We start from the raw sequence: 17822 nt of genomic DNA, 5'->3' as shown, positions 1-17822 counted from the left end.
TGGAAATATCCAGCAGAAAGGCAGCAGGGTTTGGCACGGGATGGGTGCTGTGCTGACACGTCCTAAGGCAGAGGCAAGAAGGGCGCAATAATTTAACTCATAAATAATGTTTGGAAACCTCTTCACCCTCACATACATATATACCTGAGGTCCCTATAGCTGCTGGAGCATCATCAGCTGGTACTGCAGCCAGCAAGCTCAGAGCAGCTTCAGTTTTCCCTTCATGATTCACAAATTCTCCCATCTAAATAGGGATTCTTGTGGGAAAAGGTGTTTGCAGCTCGTTTGGGTACAATGCCTGTCCACAAAACATGTGCCACCCTGAGAAGAGAGGTGTGTGACGTATCAATGCTTGGCCATATTTCCAGCCCCCAGTGCATTAAATCACCCCAGCTCCAGTCCTGTGCCTCATCCCACACCAAATCGCCTCCTCCCTGGTCGCACTGGTTTTCTTATTTACTGACTGCACGATGAAATGTTCACTGGGGGTTATATGAGAACATATCCTGCCACCAGCTTTTTTTAGGCACAGAAAGTTCATTTCCCTTCTTTCCAATTTAACTGTATTTTGCACAGTCATTTGAAGGCAGCACGGGCAGTGCTGTATTGGAAAATAATTACGATGACAGATTTTGTTTTGTCATATGAGACCTTCCACCACCGAATCTAATTACTGCTGATACTTTATGAGCTCCTCCAGCATGAGATAATTGCTGCTTTTTCTTTTTATGAACAAGAAATAATCAGTTGTCTTTTAAGGTGAGAAATACAAACAGCAATTAAATGCCACGGTTATCCGGCCCCTCCGGAGAGCACAAGGCACCTCTCATCAGAAAGGCAACACAAAAGGCAGCCAGGTTTCATTTATCATTTGCAAAGTACTTTTTTTTTTTAAACAGGGAGAGAGAAGAAGTGAATAAGGACCATTCCCAAAGATCAGTCATTTTCTTCAGCTGAAGAAATGTTTATTTTCATTTGGAGGAGCGGGAGCATGTTGTACCAGCTCCATCCCTCTACAGCACCAACCTGGAGATTGCCTGACAGCACAGCGGGGATTTACAGCTGGAATTTGCTGGTCCTCAGGCTCTAAGAGCCGAGAAACCACATATCTACAGTAATAAACCTGCATGCTGAGTTGCGTGCAGTCACCACCCGCACACAAGCACCTCTTGGGCATAGCTCCAGCAGGCATCTGCTGCTTGCAGGGGTCGGGCTGCACGCTTGTGAAAGAGTTACCCTGCGAAGTTTGCAACTAAAGGGCTTTAGAGGGAGGTGGGGGCTGTTAAAAAGTCCCTACAGTCTTGAATGTTTCTATAAATAAGCCTCCAGAGTCAAGGTGATGTATGTAATTAAAGTTGTCAGGATGCAGTGATGCTGCCTGGAAGTCTATCTGATCTGAATACTGAAGGTGAGTTTCACTACCACCTAAAAGAGCTTATTTTCCTTTTATTTTCCTTTTATTTTTATTTTTCTTCAGTTCTTTCTTTGAACAAAGCACCTGTTTTCTAAATAATTCATTGATAAACTTTGTACCACTTTGTTCACAAAACCACAGCAGGGGCTGATCCTTTCAGTGAAATCCGTATTTGCCAGTTCCTTTTTCTGAAGGGTTCTCGCTCCATTTGCTTCCTTGCCAAAAGCCTGCTGGGCGGTGAGGAACAGCAGAGCTCATGGCTTGATTAACTAAAGGTGATGAGGAGGTGCGGGGGCAGCACTCCTCTCCCCTGGCTTTAGACATTGAGAAGTGAGACGACTGCATCTGAGAGTAGCATCCTTCAGAGCCACAGGAGGAGAACTCCTCCAAGGAGGCTTCACGCCAGCCTCAAGTGGGTCAGAGACCTCCCCATTTCTCTCTCCCAATCTACAAGACCATGATGGGGATGACCGGCTCAGGTTTAGGCAGATAACTTCCAAACACCACAAATTAAGGCAGATGAATCCTGCCACAAGTTACTGAGTCAAGGAGGGAGAAGGATGAATCTTATGAAGGCAGTGGACTGGGATTATGAATAAGGTTCTGCTACAGATCTCTTAAGCAAGTTGATACACTTATGCTCAGATCCTAATTTATAAAGAGGGGATGAGACATCCACCTGTTGGAAAAGGCTGGGAAGAATTAGTCATATATATTAAACTCATTCAAAAACGATGGTGGAAAGCATCATGAATTACTGAGATGTCTATTAGCATGTTAACATGTGTTTAAAATAGTGTATCAGATCCGACTGCCAGAAAATTTGCTAATAATGAATATAAATGATGCATGAGCAGAGTTAGCAACTTAATTAGGAAAAAAAAAGGGGGGGGAAACTGTTAAAGCTGTACTCTTTCTCTCTCTCTTTTTTTTTTTTTTTTTTTTAAATTTTCTCATGATGTCTGATAAAAAATCACAAATATTTCGGACAGATCAGTGCTTGGTCAAAAACTTTTGCCTTCAGTTTATTATAGGAAGACATTAACAAACGGAATACAGATCTTCCTTTCCTATTCTGCCCCCCACACAAATATTCAAATGGATGGATTTCAATAAAGCAAAGAAATCAGATTCTTTACTCCTAATGAGAAACAGCAAATTTTTCTCCCCTCTGGTTATTAACTCCTAAAACTTCTTATCATTACCACATCTTTAAAGTGGAGCAATCTGAGTTTTTCCTTGAGCTTCAAAGATAAATGGAAGGGAGATTTCAATCTGGATTGCTTGGAGGAAGCCTGGAATTGAATCTGGAAGCACTGAATGGTGCTTGGAAAAAGCAAATCCTCGTCACTTGGCTCAATTCTCAGTGCGCTGAATTACCACTCATCAGTGAAGAGGAAGGCTGCTTGTCTCTGGTGGTGGCACTAATGAATGATGCAAATATGCTTGGGAGTGGAAGGAGGGGAAGAACTAATGATTCTGAGGCAGCAAAATATAACCGATACATCCCAGTTATTTTATTAAATGATAGGGAAAGCACAGGAAAATTGTTTCAAAGAATGGGGGCTCCATAAATACGTTTCTCCTTGGGGTAAGACACCAAATGAATGGTTCGCTTCTCAGTGGGGATGTTTATTTGGCACAGCAGCTCAGATAAACAAACTTCAATATGCTTCTTGGTGTGTGCTGTTTTCTAGTAGTCCATTATTTACAGTATCATTAAGGTATTTGGTGGCTTTTTTATGAAGCCATGGTGATCAGAGTGTACACGTCATTTTGTCTCTGGTTTTGTGCTTGCATGTACAAGCAGCCCTTTTTCTTTAACCCCTGGTCCTTCAAACATACAGCCTTCTAGTTTCTAAGTTATTCACATAACATGAACATTACATGTATTTATATATGAGTATCTGAACAACCTTATTTCTGGAACTCAGGATGCCTCCTAACCCAGAAGCTCTACTTAATGGCAGCTTTATAATCCCTGACACAGCCAAGACCATTTTCCAGGCTTAGGAAGGGTGCTGAGATCCTCCAGAGCTCTGCCACAACGCCTCTCTGCCACCATCTGCTGCACGTGCACTTTGCACCTTGCTTTCACAATCTGGCCAAGACTCTCAAGACTTTTCCCACAGTTAATGCAAAATTTCTACCGTCATCGTGTTTCTGCAATGATCTACTTACCATGGAAATGCAACCGCACAAGGAGACTGCTGAACAGGCTGAAGACATCTGGATTTATTTGCTCTGTTAGCGTAATATTTGCACTGACTGCTCTGAGCCCATGGGGCACGAGGCAGAGTTAGGACTCACCCGCTTGGTGTAGTCCATCGCCTTCAGGATGGAGAGGTTCAGGGTCTCCAGTGAGGCCAAGACATCTTCATAGTCTCCCATATGATCAGCAAAATAGTCTGGGGAAATGAAGAGGGACATGATGAGAATGGCTGATGTAACAACACTTCATGTCTGTGTGGCATGGCAGTCTTTATTGATGGAAGGGGAAATCAAAGACTGATTTCAGGCCAAATATCAGCCAGATTCACCACAGCTCAGCCTCTAGCCTTACGTCTTTCCCCACATCCTCCCCTGTGTGTGTCTTAGCGCACAACCACAGGCTGCACGGTGTGTCCCCATGCAGGCAGTGGCTCCACCACCCATTTTAGCCCTGGCGTGGTTTCGTGGGCAAGCTAGGGTGCCAAAACCCAACATCTGTGATGGAAATAGTGAGCAGTGAAGCACAGCAGCGGGGTGTGCAATAAGCTGGCAGCATGGCTGCCGAGTTAACCACTTCTGGTGTGATTGACACAAGTACTGCTAAAAGCTGTTCCTTAGAAGCCACTAGAGCTGCTCCTTGGCACCCAGACTGAAGACTCAGACTGAGGTGACATCTCTCCTGAAGGCAACAAGAAATAAACTGCAGAAAATGATCCCACTAATTAGGTTCTCTTGGCTTAATTAGCAGTGCCTATAGCTATTTGCAGCCCTAGAACATATCCGAGGGGAAGGAGATTTTGGCAGAGACAGGAATGTCACAACTTGACTGACAGCAGCTGTTCGCTGTTCCTCTACAAGCCAAACAGCTCATTCTCACTGCAGTGTGTTTATTTTTGTTGTTCCTCTTATTAGTAGTTTACTTGGGAAAAAAAATAAATAGATCTTAGAGGCAGAGGAAAACCCTTTCCAAAAGTCCTGAAATAAAAAGCTATGCCCATACATTTTGGGAGAAATGAGGTTCTGTTGGCAGGGCGCGGCTCTTGAGACCACCACCACTGTGGGAGAAGGGTGTCGACTTTTTCAACCTTCCAATATGCAATTATACAGCTTTAGCTTTATTTATTGGCACGAACATCTGAAGTCAGATCTTTCCATCTTCCACCTTGTTGCTCATGGCTCCTACCCATCCGTGGGCAGCGAGGAGACCCCAGTTCCTCAGCCCACCTCTCCCCAGCAAAGCCCACCAGGAGCCAAGGTGCTTCTCCCCTTCCCAAAGCCCAGTTCAGGTTGCTGGTCAACTTGTTGCACCCAATATCAGTGTATTTTATTTAAATTGGAGGGTGTCATGTAGAATTTGGTAACGCCACTTGTGTTTTCTAGGCACGTTCAGTTCTGCAAGCTGCCCTGTGACCAAGGAGCTCTGTTGGGGTAAGGAGCTACACAACTCACAGACAAATCCGAGAGAGAGCCCACAGCTTCCATTGTTGCCAAAATGAGGTTTTATACTTAAAATAATTCTTAGAAGAATAGCAAGTGAATCAGAAATGGCAGGCAATGGCCCCTGAGCAATCCCTGTGGGAAACGACCCCCTTCCAACGGAGGTGTGGGACAAAATGTTATTACAGGTTTTCTTTTCAGTCTTTAATTTGTGAGCCGTGGGAGGTGCACCAGAGATGCTCTGTGCATTTGGCAGCCTGCTGTGAAACGCAGAGGTTTGCCTAAAGATAAACACCTTATTGCTGCTACGAAGGGACTCTGGTTTATTGAAGTTTAGAGTGGAGCTGGAAGCCGTGACATTGCCAGAAATGAAACCTATCTTGTTATTGAGTGCGATCCAGGTGCTGTGCTCAGCTCTGACCCCATTCGTGCTGCAAGAAAGCGAAGGGAAGCATTCCCAACTTTCCTGCTGAATAAGGGAGGTGGCAGAGGCAGTGCTGAGTCCCAATTTCTCCATTATTTGCAACTCTCACACAAAAACATATTTATTTTTCAAACTTCTGGTCCAGACTAAGAAGCTGTTTATCCCACTGAGACAGGAGTTGATACTGCTTTTTAAGAGTTTTCAAGCATCCTTCCAAAACACCGTGCCCACGTGAAGGGCTGTACTCACCACACAGCTCCTTGGTGTCCACGTTGCTGGAAGAGGGGAGGATGAGGCAGGGAAGGAAGCAGGAAAAAAGAGAGAGAGAAGAATTTAAGGTACAGGACAGATAAGGGATGCACTCAGGATTTCTTTGGGGTTGAGCATAGAAATGGATCAACGTAGTCTGGCCCCAGTCTGCTAAACTAAAGCCACCGGTAGCAGACTGGTCCCGCAGTCCCATGTGCTTGGAAAGAAAAATTGCCAGTTTTACTTTTCTAAATGATCAATTCTCCTGATCCTGCCCCTACAGAGCAGCGGTGGGGCCGTGCCCAGCTCCCATCCAGGGCACAGTTACTTAATATCGGAGCATTTAGCTCACCTAATGACATCTCAACAGACAGCCTCCTTGGGAAATAAAGATTAGCTGCAATCTATTTGCGCCTCCGATTCCCACACAATTATTTATGCCACTCAGGCTGCTGAGGTGCCTGGAACGATCTCGTAATAGAATTATATTTTATCAATCCATTTACATCCTGGGAAGCTAGCTCTAACTCATCCCTGCTCTGACCCGTCAACATAAGTGGATTATGGAAAGAGATGCTCTAAATCCTGCTCTCGTTAGCCGCAGCCTCCTGAAATCTTCCTGGAGTGATGTGTCTGGGTTCTTCCCACCCTCCGTGGGCTCAAACTCTCCCCCAGCAAACCACATGTCCCAAACTGGAGCATGTTACTGTGAAAAAAATATCTATTATTCCATCCCCCGCTGTTTTACATTGCAATAATTATCTCCTGCTTCCAAAAATGGCCTTTTACTTCCTTGCCTCCTGCCATCATATTATTTAACTTAATTGTGCTTGAATGTTAAGTTGGCCAAGAAGCTGCTTTTAATTTTAAGCAATCTTGCATTAAGAATAAACCTAATTAAAGAAATTACTGCAGATTTTAAATATATGGTAATACTTCAACAAAGGAGAAATCAATGGGTGCTTGAGCATGGCCCATGGCATTCCCCAGGGCGTTTCCATCCCCTAGGAGCGCACACACCAGGACCATCACAGCCCCATCCTGGTTGCTGTATTGGGGGATTTATCACCAACATGAGCCCTGCAATGCTCTGCAGATTTACAAGGTGCTCCTGTAGTTTAATGCTTCAGTAATTAAAAGTCCCCCAGCTACGCCACAAGGATGTTTTAGGATGCAAATACTCAGGATCTGGGTTTAAAGCCTGGTGAAACCCCAACAAGCTAAAAAGATAAAAACCACAACAAGTTGTTCTTGCTCTTTACAGAAGAAAAAAAAAAATCTTTCTCAGCTACCAGAACACTTGGCTGGGAATCTGCTTTGAATTTTAAGCCTTCTGACATTGATAGTATGACTAATTAAAGAACTTATTGAAGCCATAACCCAACTAACTAAGCCAAATATAATAACATTCAAGTAGAGCTTCAAATGAAATCATTAAAAACTTGTGTGTCACACAGCTTTTCCCCCACACTGTAGGCCACCTCTATCTGCTTCCATTCCAAAACAAAAGTCTTTCTTTCATTGAAACAGAAAATCAGGAAAACCTAAGTCTGGTTTCAGGCTTTTTCCTCCATTTTCCAACCAGAGAAACTGCAGCAAGGAGCAGCAAGCTGCAGAGAAACTGCAGCCTTGCACCCCCAAGCTCAGGGGGATATCCACCCTTTGAGGTCTCTTTCCAAAGCAGACCTGTACCTGGGAGAAGCTCTCTGTCCATGGGACCTAATTTCTCCAATGGAAATAGGAGGCAAACCTGAGAGCTCAGCTGCCAGCCTCGAGCATCTCCTGAAAAAAATCCAAGCCGTAAATTAATTTGGCCACAAAAGGGAGTGTTTATTGCTTCCCACACGCCTCCACTTAAATGTGCTGTGATAATTTGACCAGATGAATGTACTGGCAGTAAGGAGACAGTTTTCCCTGCTGCTATTTCAAAGAAAAGGAAAAGTCCCTAAACTGTGATACTCCTCCCTTCCTCAGTTTCAGCTCAGCCAGCAGAAAGACGTGCCAGGCTCCCCGAACGGGCAGCACAATCAGAAGCAGAATGGGAATTCATAAGTTGCAAATACATCAAAGTCTCATCTTCCCAGCACATTTCTCATGCAAATAGCCACAGGGATAGGCTGCTCAGACTCCTCTCAACACCTGAGCATCTTCTGCTGAAGATAAAAACCCTTTTACTTGGGCAGATGAAAGGGTTGCATCAGCAGCCACATGGCTTAGCTGCTTCACCGGTACTGAAAATGGAGATTTTATGAAATCACGGCCTGCTTTTATTTCCATCTTCAATTCACAGCTTTGGGTGTGCTGCAAGTCTTCAAATGAGTGTGGAAACAAATTATCCTCTAGTGTTCACCACCTGCAAATCTGATTCTTATTTAGGAGAGACCAAAGAACAACATGTGCAGCAGGAAAGTATTGCTATATCCGATGATACACCTCCTAGTCCCAGCATCACTGAGTTGTCTCAACACCTCAGAATTGGAAAAGGTACATCCAGATGTGTCCTAGGAGGTCACAGATGGCCACCCTTGGCCACGAGTTTCTGAATGCAAATAAACGTTTTTACACAAACCCCGAAGAAATAGAAATTATTCCAGGCGGAGCAACAGAAATACCAAATCCTGGGTGCCAGCCAGGAGCTAAATAACTTCAATTCCAAGCAACTTTCCAAGCCCATCATCTGACACTTATGGATAACTCTGCTAAATCCTTCCCGAGACCTGTTAAAGCACCCCCTTCACCTGTCCACTCACCTTAAACAACCTAACTCATGCTGAAAACCTCCCCTGCCGAGCAAAGATGGCTGTTGCTGCCAAAATCTGGCTGAAAGCATTGCATGTACCCTGTTTCAGCACCAACAAAGATGTTCCTGGAGGGGACCTTCTGGCATGACAGAGAAGATCAGCCCACCAACACTTCTCCTCCTGCCCACAGGTGTTGCTGGTGGGGACAGACACACAGCAAAGTGCCACCTGGCTTAGGGCCACTGGGCAGCCCAGGGGAGAGGCTGTACAAGCAGAGCTGCTCACCAGCATCTGGTGGTGAGTTCAGTTTGGGGCAGTGTTAATGCCTCAGAGCATTAAAATCTGTGTGTTATGAAGGCTATTCCAGCTTTGATGGGAAAGAAGAGAGAGGGAGAAAAAGAGAGGGAAAAAATAGGGGGATGGTTAGCATCGAATACAAACCAGTAATGGACTCTTGGTGATGCTGAATCCACAGTTAGGCAGCACTCTTTGGAGAGCAACAGGTCTAAAAAGCCTGGACCTGGCCCAGAAAGCCTGTTAGAGCCATATGCAGGTGTCCCACCTCACAGCACAGCGCCTGGAGGCAGTTGCCATAGCACTCGCCACCAGCAGTAATTGCGGATGTGATGGGAAGATGTCTTCTGCAGACAATGACCTGCCGTGCAATTACATTTCGCTTGTAGCAGTAATAAACCTCGTAAAAATGAAGCGAAGAGGCTATTAAACTTGTTAAAGAGGCTCTCCGAAGTTCAAAACTATCACGGTTGGGTGTGTTGTGGGTTATCCTGGGTTCTGGAAAGGGAAAAGTCTTCTGCAAGGATTGCTGGTGCCTTCCCGGGGTCCATGCAGACCACGGCCCCATTCCCTGTCCATGGCCATGTCATTTTAAGGACTCCCACCTGCTGGTGCATTTCCAGGCTGGTTCAGCTGCGAATTATCTGACAGAACAAAACACCCAGCTCCAATCATCAAGGGCACCATGAAAAGAGACTGAAGCATGGATGCAAATGAAACAAATTTCTGGATGCTGTCGGAAAGCACGCTTTCGAGCTCTCGCCGGTTGAAAGAGAAATAAATGTCACTTTTAAAAAAATGCAGGGGCAACAAGCTGGCACCTGCGGAGCAGCAGACATTTGTTTGTTCATTCATCAGCAAGTGCAGTATGTCACGTCAGGCTGCCAGCCGTGCTTGGATGCACAGCTCCAGAGACAGGGGCTGGGTGCTGCTGACGAGCTGGGCTCTAAGGCTTTGCTCTTCCCTCCCTGTTGCTTCTGTAAAGGAACATCAAGATTTTAGCCAAAAGGTGGGATGTTCTGGAAAGTGCCAGTCATGAATCTGAACCCCCCAAAGTCTGTGAAGCCCAAGCAGAGACCATCCTGTACGAAACCACAGAGTGCTGCTCATCCCGGGGCTTTAGTAGTTCCTTCGCAAGGTCTTTTCATGATCTCTTTAAAATAACCAGCAACTTCTGTCTCCACTTTGCCACAGGTGGCCAGAACCTCTAACCACCCACTTGCAAAAGCAAATCTCTCAAAGAGCTCATAAAACCTCTGCGCAAGAGGAAGGCAACACAATAAAACGCCTGCTTACCGTGCAATTGATAGCCTGAAAAAACAGATCAATACTGCACGCTGATTTACTGAGCCTGATCCAACAGTTGGTTCCTGAGCACAGTCATCACCTTAAATAAAACAGACATTTAGTACAGTACTAAACCTTTCCAAGTCTCAGTGTGTGCCAAATCCCTAATAAATTGCATCTAAACCCTCAACTTTTTTTTTTTTTGGGTGGATGACTTGATCTTGAAAATATCACTCTGCCCACCAGTAGATCAAAGCTAAGAGAAGGCAGGTTTAATCACAGTCTACAAGTACCTTCTAGTGGGGATGGCACTTCCAATTGATTAAGTTACTGATTATTCTCCAATTTTTTTGGCAGAGCGCTGGGCACAGGAGCCTGGACAGGGCAGATGTGAAGCAGGGACCCATGAGCTTCTGGGGTATTCCCTCCAGCTCTGCTTCTGGACCACAGTGTGAATTTTGTGACAGTTCCCAGATGTCTCATTGAGACATCGGATTCCTTCGTTTTGGCACCCCAGAGCCACGGAGAGCTTCAGTCTGTGTCCTGCATCTCAGCCTGTTTGTAAACCGAGCCCTTCACCTCCCAAAAAGCACCAGGAAGGAAAGGTCTCACCATCCCCATCACCGCCCCACCACGCACCGCTGCAGGGAACCCGAGGGCACCCACAAAGCCAGCGCTGCCCTTCAGTGCCCACCGTGACAGCAGGTTACTTATTTATGCTTTATCTTCTCATTTTTTCTTTTAGCTCAATTTTCCAACTGAGCCATTAAAAGAAAAGCAAAGAAATAGTCTTCCCTTTTTGGGGAAAGAGGGTCTCTCTCTTTCTTTCTTCTTTTTCTTTTTTTTTTTTTTTTCATAAACTGCCAGTGGTATTAATCACTCAGAAACAACTTATTTTGGATGAAGGAACATATAACTCTTTGCCTGTTTCTGATTGATACGTAAGCCTGGGCTCACCTGATTTGTTTTATTTGGGTGAGTAACATATAAGTCTCGTTAAGTAACTAACTCAGTGCCAGCCACCTGAGCAATCCATCACCAACACCCTACCTTCTCCTCGGCGGGGCTGTCTCCAGCCTTGTGCTCATAATAAAACACAATTGTCCTGAATCTTTCAACTCTTTCTCTCTTGCACCCAGCTCACTGTCCATGCTGGAGGAAGGTTCTGCTTTACAGCAGCTCAGGATGGATTTGGCCGCCCTGTAATCCTGGGCTGCACCAGAGACCAGAAAAACTAATTGCTGTGAGCAAAGCCGAGTGATGTGCTAACTGCCAGAAGCAAATGCTAAGGCACTGAGAGCATGAGGTACAATGAAATCAGCTTCCCTCTCCTGGTAGGCTTCATGCACATCTTGGTCCCCACCAAAAAGGAGGGGAAGGACTCAAAGCTTCAGAGTGCAGGTCGGTGATACGCTGCTGGCAGGCAGCTAGCAGAGGAACAGCAAAACAAAAATCCCTCCTCTCTTCTGCCTGCTTTTTACCCGTAGCTTTATTTCTCATATGTTCTCCTACTGCTTATCAGTGATCTGAAACCCCTCTCCCCTAACTCAGCCTCAGGACAGACAGCTTGCGCTGCCCACCCAGCAGCAGCTGGCGCCTTCACTGCTTGATCACGGTGCCCTGGGCACTTTTACTCATTCAGAAAAAGCACACAGACACGTTTGTGAGGCTGGAGCTTACACCAAAAAGCTACAATCTCTTTGAATGCCTCCGTGACTCAGACACAAGCAGCTGGTTGGAATTAGGTATCTCCGTCATTAGTGTTTTTAATGCAAGATCCAGGCGGTGTTCTGTTCCCTAGGAAAGAAAACGCCTGATGCAGAGCAGCCCTGCACAATATAAAAAATAAGAAGCCAAGACCCAGCTCCAGCTGGGAACCCCTGGGCTGTGAAAATCCTCCCGGTGCTGGCTCAGAAAAACCCTCCCCAGCCCTCACCCTTTGCAGCCACATCGCTCCCACTGCGCCCAGCTCCCCCCTACCTCGGGGATCCTGCGCAAAGGCTGGCAGGGAAGCACCAGGGGACAGCATCTGGGAACACCTCCTCAGATGTTTGCTTACATGAGCTTCTGTATTTTTTTTCCAGCTTTGCCCTTCCTCCTGATGACCTTCCCAGTGAGGTTTTTTTTCCTAAGAGTACTTTTTCTTTGCTGGAGCTTGGAGCTGATCTGAGAAGTGTGCTCATGGAGCAATAAATGAAAAGATAACACCAGAGAGCCACGGCGACAGACCGAGATGCTTTGTAGCTCCACCAGCACTGCTGCTGAGCACCAGCTTTGGCACCAAGTGTTTCTTTGCTTCAAGGAAAAGTGCAGCATCACGTAGCCTAAGCAAGATGTAGTCACAGAGAAGAGCGACCTGGGGCTCAGAAAACATTTTCCACAACCCTCACTAAGTGTCCATGCTCCTGAGAGCCAGAAATTAGAGCCAGACATATAATTTTCATGCAATCATTCCGTCCCTTTCAGAAGGGACTAGAACTGTCTCTTGAATAGGTTAATCAAAATCTCAGCTGATTACATGATCCGTAGTTTGTTTCCCAGAGAGCTAATTGAGAACATTCAAAATTCAGAAATTACATTGGTTCCAATGGGCACATTCATCTCCGTAATGTGGGCTTCGGCTCCCAGATGAAGCCACCGCCACACTGAATCAGGTTTGCAATGCAAACAGTCAAGATTAGGGAGGGAAGAAGAAAAAAACAGGAAAAAACACTCAGTCATAATCATCATTGTTCCTTGCCCAAGAACTACTTTCTGTTCAGATTTGAGAGGACTGGTGAAAACCAGCAGCAGCAGAGCACTGCTGCTAACCCCTCCCCGCCCACAACGGACTCTATTGAGTGGACACCAGACCTGATGTAGGTTTTGGGAAGGCAAAGCATCTCAGGGAGCATGGGAGGGGACTGTGGCATCCATAACAAAGTGGTAACAACAGACCCTTTCCACCAGAGGAAAATAATTCCTGGAGCAGAAGCAATGCAGGCTGCAGGATTATCAACTGGGGTTTGTCCAGGTCTGGGCCAGGGGTGTGTGCTGGAAGGATGCATCAGGAACCTCACGTTCATGTGAGGATTGCCCCTGTGGTGATGCCAAGCTCCCTTTCTGCCCTGGTTGTCCATCAGCTGAAGCACAAGCACAGCTTTACCTTGTGCACACCAAGCTCCCTTGCAAGCTGTTCCCTGCTTAACACTCAGGAACACATTTTGGGCTCCTTTGCCTTCATCTCTGTCCCCACCAGGACACCATATTTCTCATACACATCCCAAAGCAGAAGTTTTCAGAGCTCAGGGAGCTGCCCAGCCAGCGCCTGGCACCCCTGCTCCTCAATGTCTTGCAGGAGAGGGCTGCGGTGACCTGCTACATGCACAAAGCTGTAACCAGAAAGTCACAGGTGCATGAGGCAGCCTGCTCCTGCTCATTAGCACTAACACAACGTTATCAGCTCCTGCACAATTACCCGTGAGTGAGATACAGGCTTGTCCCTCCTCGTTTGCTCTGCTTCACTCAGCCTGAAATGAGCTGTGGAGCAGCTGTCCCAGCTGGGGCTGACCAGATCTCAGGTGGCTTCGGCTCTCCAGGTTCCTCCTGGTACCCTGGGGTGGGTTTTGTGGGGGTCCTGCAGGTGTGGGGTCAGTTTATGGGGCAGAGGGTGCTGCAGGAAGAAGGTGCCTCCCCAAATCATGCTGCTCTATATGCAATTGCATTTTCCCATCTGTTCCACACCTGGAATTTGGTACGTGCTGGAAAACCCAACTGGTTTGGGTTCTGCATCTGTCCCAACCCTCCAGGAAAACTGACAGTCTGGGGAAGCTGCTAAGGGCTTGTGAGAAGAGACACCGCATCTGTTAATTACACTGCATGCACGCTCCCATCTTCTCTAGTGCCTGCCACTGGAGAGAAGAGCTCATTTGGGGGACGTGGGGAATAAAGCAATTAAAAGAATAGCTATAAGCCTAGCGAGGAGATAATAAATGACAGCGCAGCCGAATGCTAATGCCATGTTCTGGCTCCTTGTGAATGGATGTGTACAGCTCATCAGAGAAGTCCTGCTCCAGCAAGCAGATCTCTCCCCAAAGGGTTGCCCTCTGCAGCGATGAAAAATATATGAGATACAAAAGGAATTTTTAAAATCCCCTGCCAGGAGGACTAAATGAGTTTGGTCAACAACCACGTCTGACCTCCCCCTCCTTTTGCAAGGGCTGGTGGGCAGCTCTGAGGAGATGCGCAGCACTTCTCCTGCTGAGGGCATCTTGCTCAGAGCCAGGTCAATGAGAGGCGTGCGATGCAGCACAGACACACTGTTGTCCTGGAGGCTGGGCCCTACAACCACCCTGCAGCTCAGGGAGCACCAAAAGGCCTAAATAACTGCAAATCTAACAGGGTTTCCCAGGTGAGAACTAATCCAATGTTTTCTAAAGCCCTATTCTGCCACTAAATCATATATATATACACATATGTATATATATTTAAATATGTGTGCACAAGTTTATATATTATACACATAATTTGTGCAATTCTGGTAGCATTGATATCAGCAGTACCGTGTCATTACCACCCCATTAATCTTCAGGCAGCTCCCCATAAAGCACTGCTGAAACCTGGAACAGCAGCCAACACCAGCGATGAAAAAGCACTGAGCAGCATCTTGCTTTTGTTAGCCATGGAGAGGAAAATGTCACTTGATCACCACTTCTCAGCAGCAGCAGGTTTTTGAATATAATGTTTCCGAAAGCAATTGAAATACGCAACACATTTTGCTGCTGGCTGAAATAACTGGCGAGGATGGGGACAGCAGGAGGGGACGAACATCCACCAGCTTCCCCGCACAGAAAGGGGATGTCCTGGCTTTGGGGCAGGTGTGGGACTTTTCACCCTCTGCAAACACTGAGCACCAAGGGTGCAACAGCAATATGTCAGTACTCTGAGACAAGAAATCCCACTGGAGACACTGGTAAGGTGGCTTGGAGCTTGCAGACTTCCCATAACCCCATCTGCACAAAACCACAATCCTACTCCGTGCCCATCGTGCCACACCAGACCTCCTGGAGAGGTTTCCTAGGTAGTCAAGAAGAAAGAAACCTCATTAAAGCCCCCCCCCCCTTTTTTTTTTTGGGTGTCCTGTCTCAGTTCAGCCTCCTCCTAACCCCACCTTGCTGCCAACAATGTCTTTTGCCGGTGGCCTGTGGTTCCCCAAACAGGAGCCCACACTCCTCCCTCCACCTTGCTGCACGATGCCACCAGCTCCCCGCAGCAGAATGGGTGCTCCAGCATCATCGACCAACCTCATCCCTCCACCCAGCTGCCCAACTTCTCTCCTTTCCATCACCTTCCCAGCTAAAGCAAGTCAAGAAACCAATACAGACATTCATTTTGTCTATGCATATGTGAGGCGGTTCCCCTGCTCCTAAAAATACTCCGGAAAATCGAATCAACATTTTGTAATTTAGCTGGTAACAGCAATTACTAATAATCAGCAGGAACATAACTTTCTTCATTTTCTACTCTAGCTGTAATGTAATTTCAATAGCAAACTTTGCTTTGCACGCTAAGCAAATTCAATGGGCGATATAAGATAAACACGGATAAAATGGAAAATTAAAAAAACAGCTTTAAAAATAAATTACATTGTCCTGTCACATAGCTAATAATTGTAATTTAAATTGCCTTTGGGAAAGATAAATTTCATATCGTCCCTAGGTTTCAGTGCTAAATGGAAAAATATTAAAGAAAACCCATCTGGTATTTCAGGACAATGCTCTAAAGTATTTCAGAAGAGGGGCAGGTGAGCTCCTGGCTCCCAGGGTCTACGGAGGGACCATCCATACCCCACCTGCAGCTCGATAAATATCCCCACAAAGCACGAGGCAGCACATCCCATCTGCCTTTCAGCAGCTCCCTTTCTATTCCCATGACTCCCCTGCTATTTTATTATCTATTTTAACCCCTAGGCACCCAGCCCCTCTCGCAGCAGCTTCCCACTGAAGGGGAAGCGTGGGAGGGGATGGAGCGTTCCCAGCAGATCTTGGTAACGAAGCCACTTCAGTTCCTTTGATTAATTATTGGATGAATAGTAGGTACCAAGCTGGTATCTGACATTTCTGATCTCGGGATATAGGATGGCCACTACACATATTGGAAAGGTGGGATTTTGCGGCTCCGAAGGCTTTGTAATTAACCAGACTATTATTATTTTTTAAGCATTTGCTGCTCAACTCCTCATTTTAAATTGGATTTTCTTTTCATCTGCGTTTTTGGCTGGATTTTTTTCTCTCTGGAGGAACAGGAGTCACACTGAAATATGACTCAATGCTGCCTTTCATTTCGATTTCCAACAACCTCAACCAGGCAGGTTTTTGAAAACTGAAGGAGAAAAAAACCCGGTGGGGCACATCCTTTGTGCCCCAGTGAGAGCATTTAGGTGCCACATTTAGCTTCACCTTTGTTGCACCAGGAAACTGAAGCGTGCCTTGATGCCTCCTCTCCCATCGTTTTCCCCTGCTGCTGTTCCAGCAGGATGCAGACATTACGGTGCTGCTTCTGGCTCCGTCCCCTTGTACAGACAGAAGTATGGCCACATCGGTCTGCTGGGGCCAGAGCAGAGGCAAAACACCCACAGCAAGTACTGCAGGGCTTAGGCTTGCCTCCAGAAGCCACATTTCCCCTTGGAGAGAAGGGGGCTCCTTTCTGGCAAGCTCTGGAGCAATGAGTGCTTGCCAGGGGACGTTTGGGGAGGGAGGCAAAGCAAGCATCACGAAGCACAAATCCTCCCCAGGTTGCTGTGTGTGAAATAGCTGGATAGGACAACACTCACAGATTCACACAGTTACCATTTATAGCACAGCGAAGCTTTTAGGTAGAGTGGAAAAGCTAAAGAGCTATTTAAATGCCCTCATGGGTAAAACTAAGCATCGCTTCAGACATCGTAAAGATCAGGTTGCACGAAAGAAAACAGCCTGAATAAAAACTGGAGAGAGAAAAAGACTCACAGCAGCCACCACAAAAAAGACATAAACCCAGTAGAGGTGGGTTGTTTTTTTTGCAAAGTTTGGCAAAAGGAGCTGCATGGCCATGTCCTAGGGGTCTCAGATCCCCAAGCAGTACTGCCACCGCACCTGAGCACCGCGGCTCCCGGCTCTGCCAAACGGGAGGAACTTACTTGGTGTTGTCCGAGTCGATGGTGTGGAAGAGCTTCTCAAGTTCTTCCTCGTTGAGTGTCCCATCCGAAAAAAAGGCCTGGAACTCCTCCAGGGACAGCTTCCCGTCATCTGCAAAGAGCAACATGGCTGGTGTCAGGGCAAAGCAGGGGCAGAGCAACCAGAAAACTAGGAGTCAGGTTCCCAAGGTTCGGACCAAAACCCCAAGTGCTGCTGCAGGACCAGCCCTGCAAATGACGCGGGCTACACCAGTGGGATCTGGTGGCTCGCCAGGCCAAGCAGCATTGCTCCTGGGTGCAGACGCACTGGCCATTAGCAACTAATTGGGCTAATTAACCCAAAGCAAGCCTGAAGCCTGAAGAGGAAAAGCCTGCAAGCTTCATCATAAAAACTAATTACTTTGAAGAAATTAAGGAGCATTTTGTCTACCGTATGCTCAAGTGATGCAAGATGCTCGTTAAGGGGTGTTGAACACACACAAAATGTCTCAGGGCTGGAGCTAATGACAGACCCCGCGGTGTCTTTTGCCATCTCCATCTTCTCCACCAAGCGTCTCCCAGTGCTGGACAGAAATGCAAGGAAGCAGCCACGAAGCAACACGAGACACATTT

General features: G+C 46.6%; 1 protein-coding gene and 1 long non-coding RNA gene across 2 annotated transcripts in view; both read right to left on the bottom strand.

The window, feature by feature from the left end:
- The window catches only part of NECAB2 (N-terminal EF-hand calcium binding protein 2), a 59229-nt gene that overhangs the window by 8956 nt on the left and 32451 nt on the right, over nt 1-17822 (bottom strand). The window contains exons 3-5 of the mRNA XM_083851721.1: nt 17214-17322; nt 5736-5761; nt 3725-3822 (exon numbers count right to left, since the gene is read on the bottom strand). Coding sequence (XP_083707847.1) covers nt 3725-3822; nt 5736-5761; nt 17214-17322 — 233 coding nt within the window. The remainder of the gene's footprint in view (nt 1-3724; nt 3823-5735; nt 5762-17213; nt 17323-17822) is intronic.
- Nucleotides 5768-12143, bottom strand: LOC310905441. The gene is made up of 3 exons (XR_014589042.1): nt 11108-12143; nt 10067-10157; nt 5768-9747 (listed from the first exon to the last, which is right to left on the bottom strand). It is a non-coding gene; the product is annotated as an uncharacterized lncRNA (long non-coding RNA).

Source organism: Anser anser (genome assembly GCF_964211835.1).
Source record: "Anser anser genome assembly, chromosome: 11".
NCBI classification, from domain to species: domain Eukaryota; kingdom Metazoa; phylum Chordata; class Aves; order Anseriformes; family Anatidae; genus Anser; species Anser anser.
This window is presented reverse-complemented; position numbering and strand designations above follow the sequence as displayed.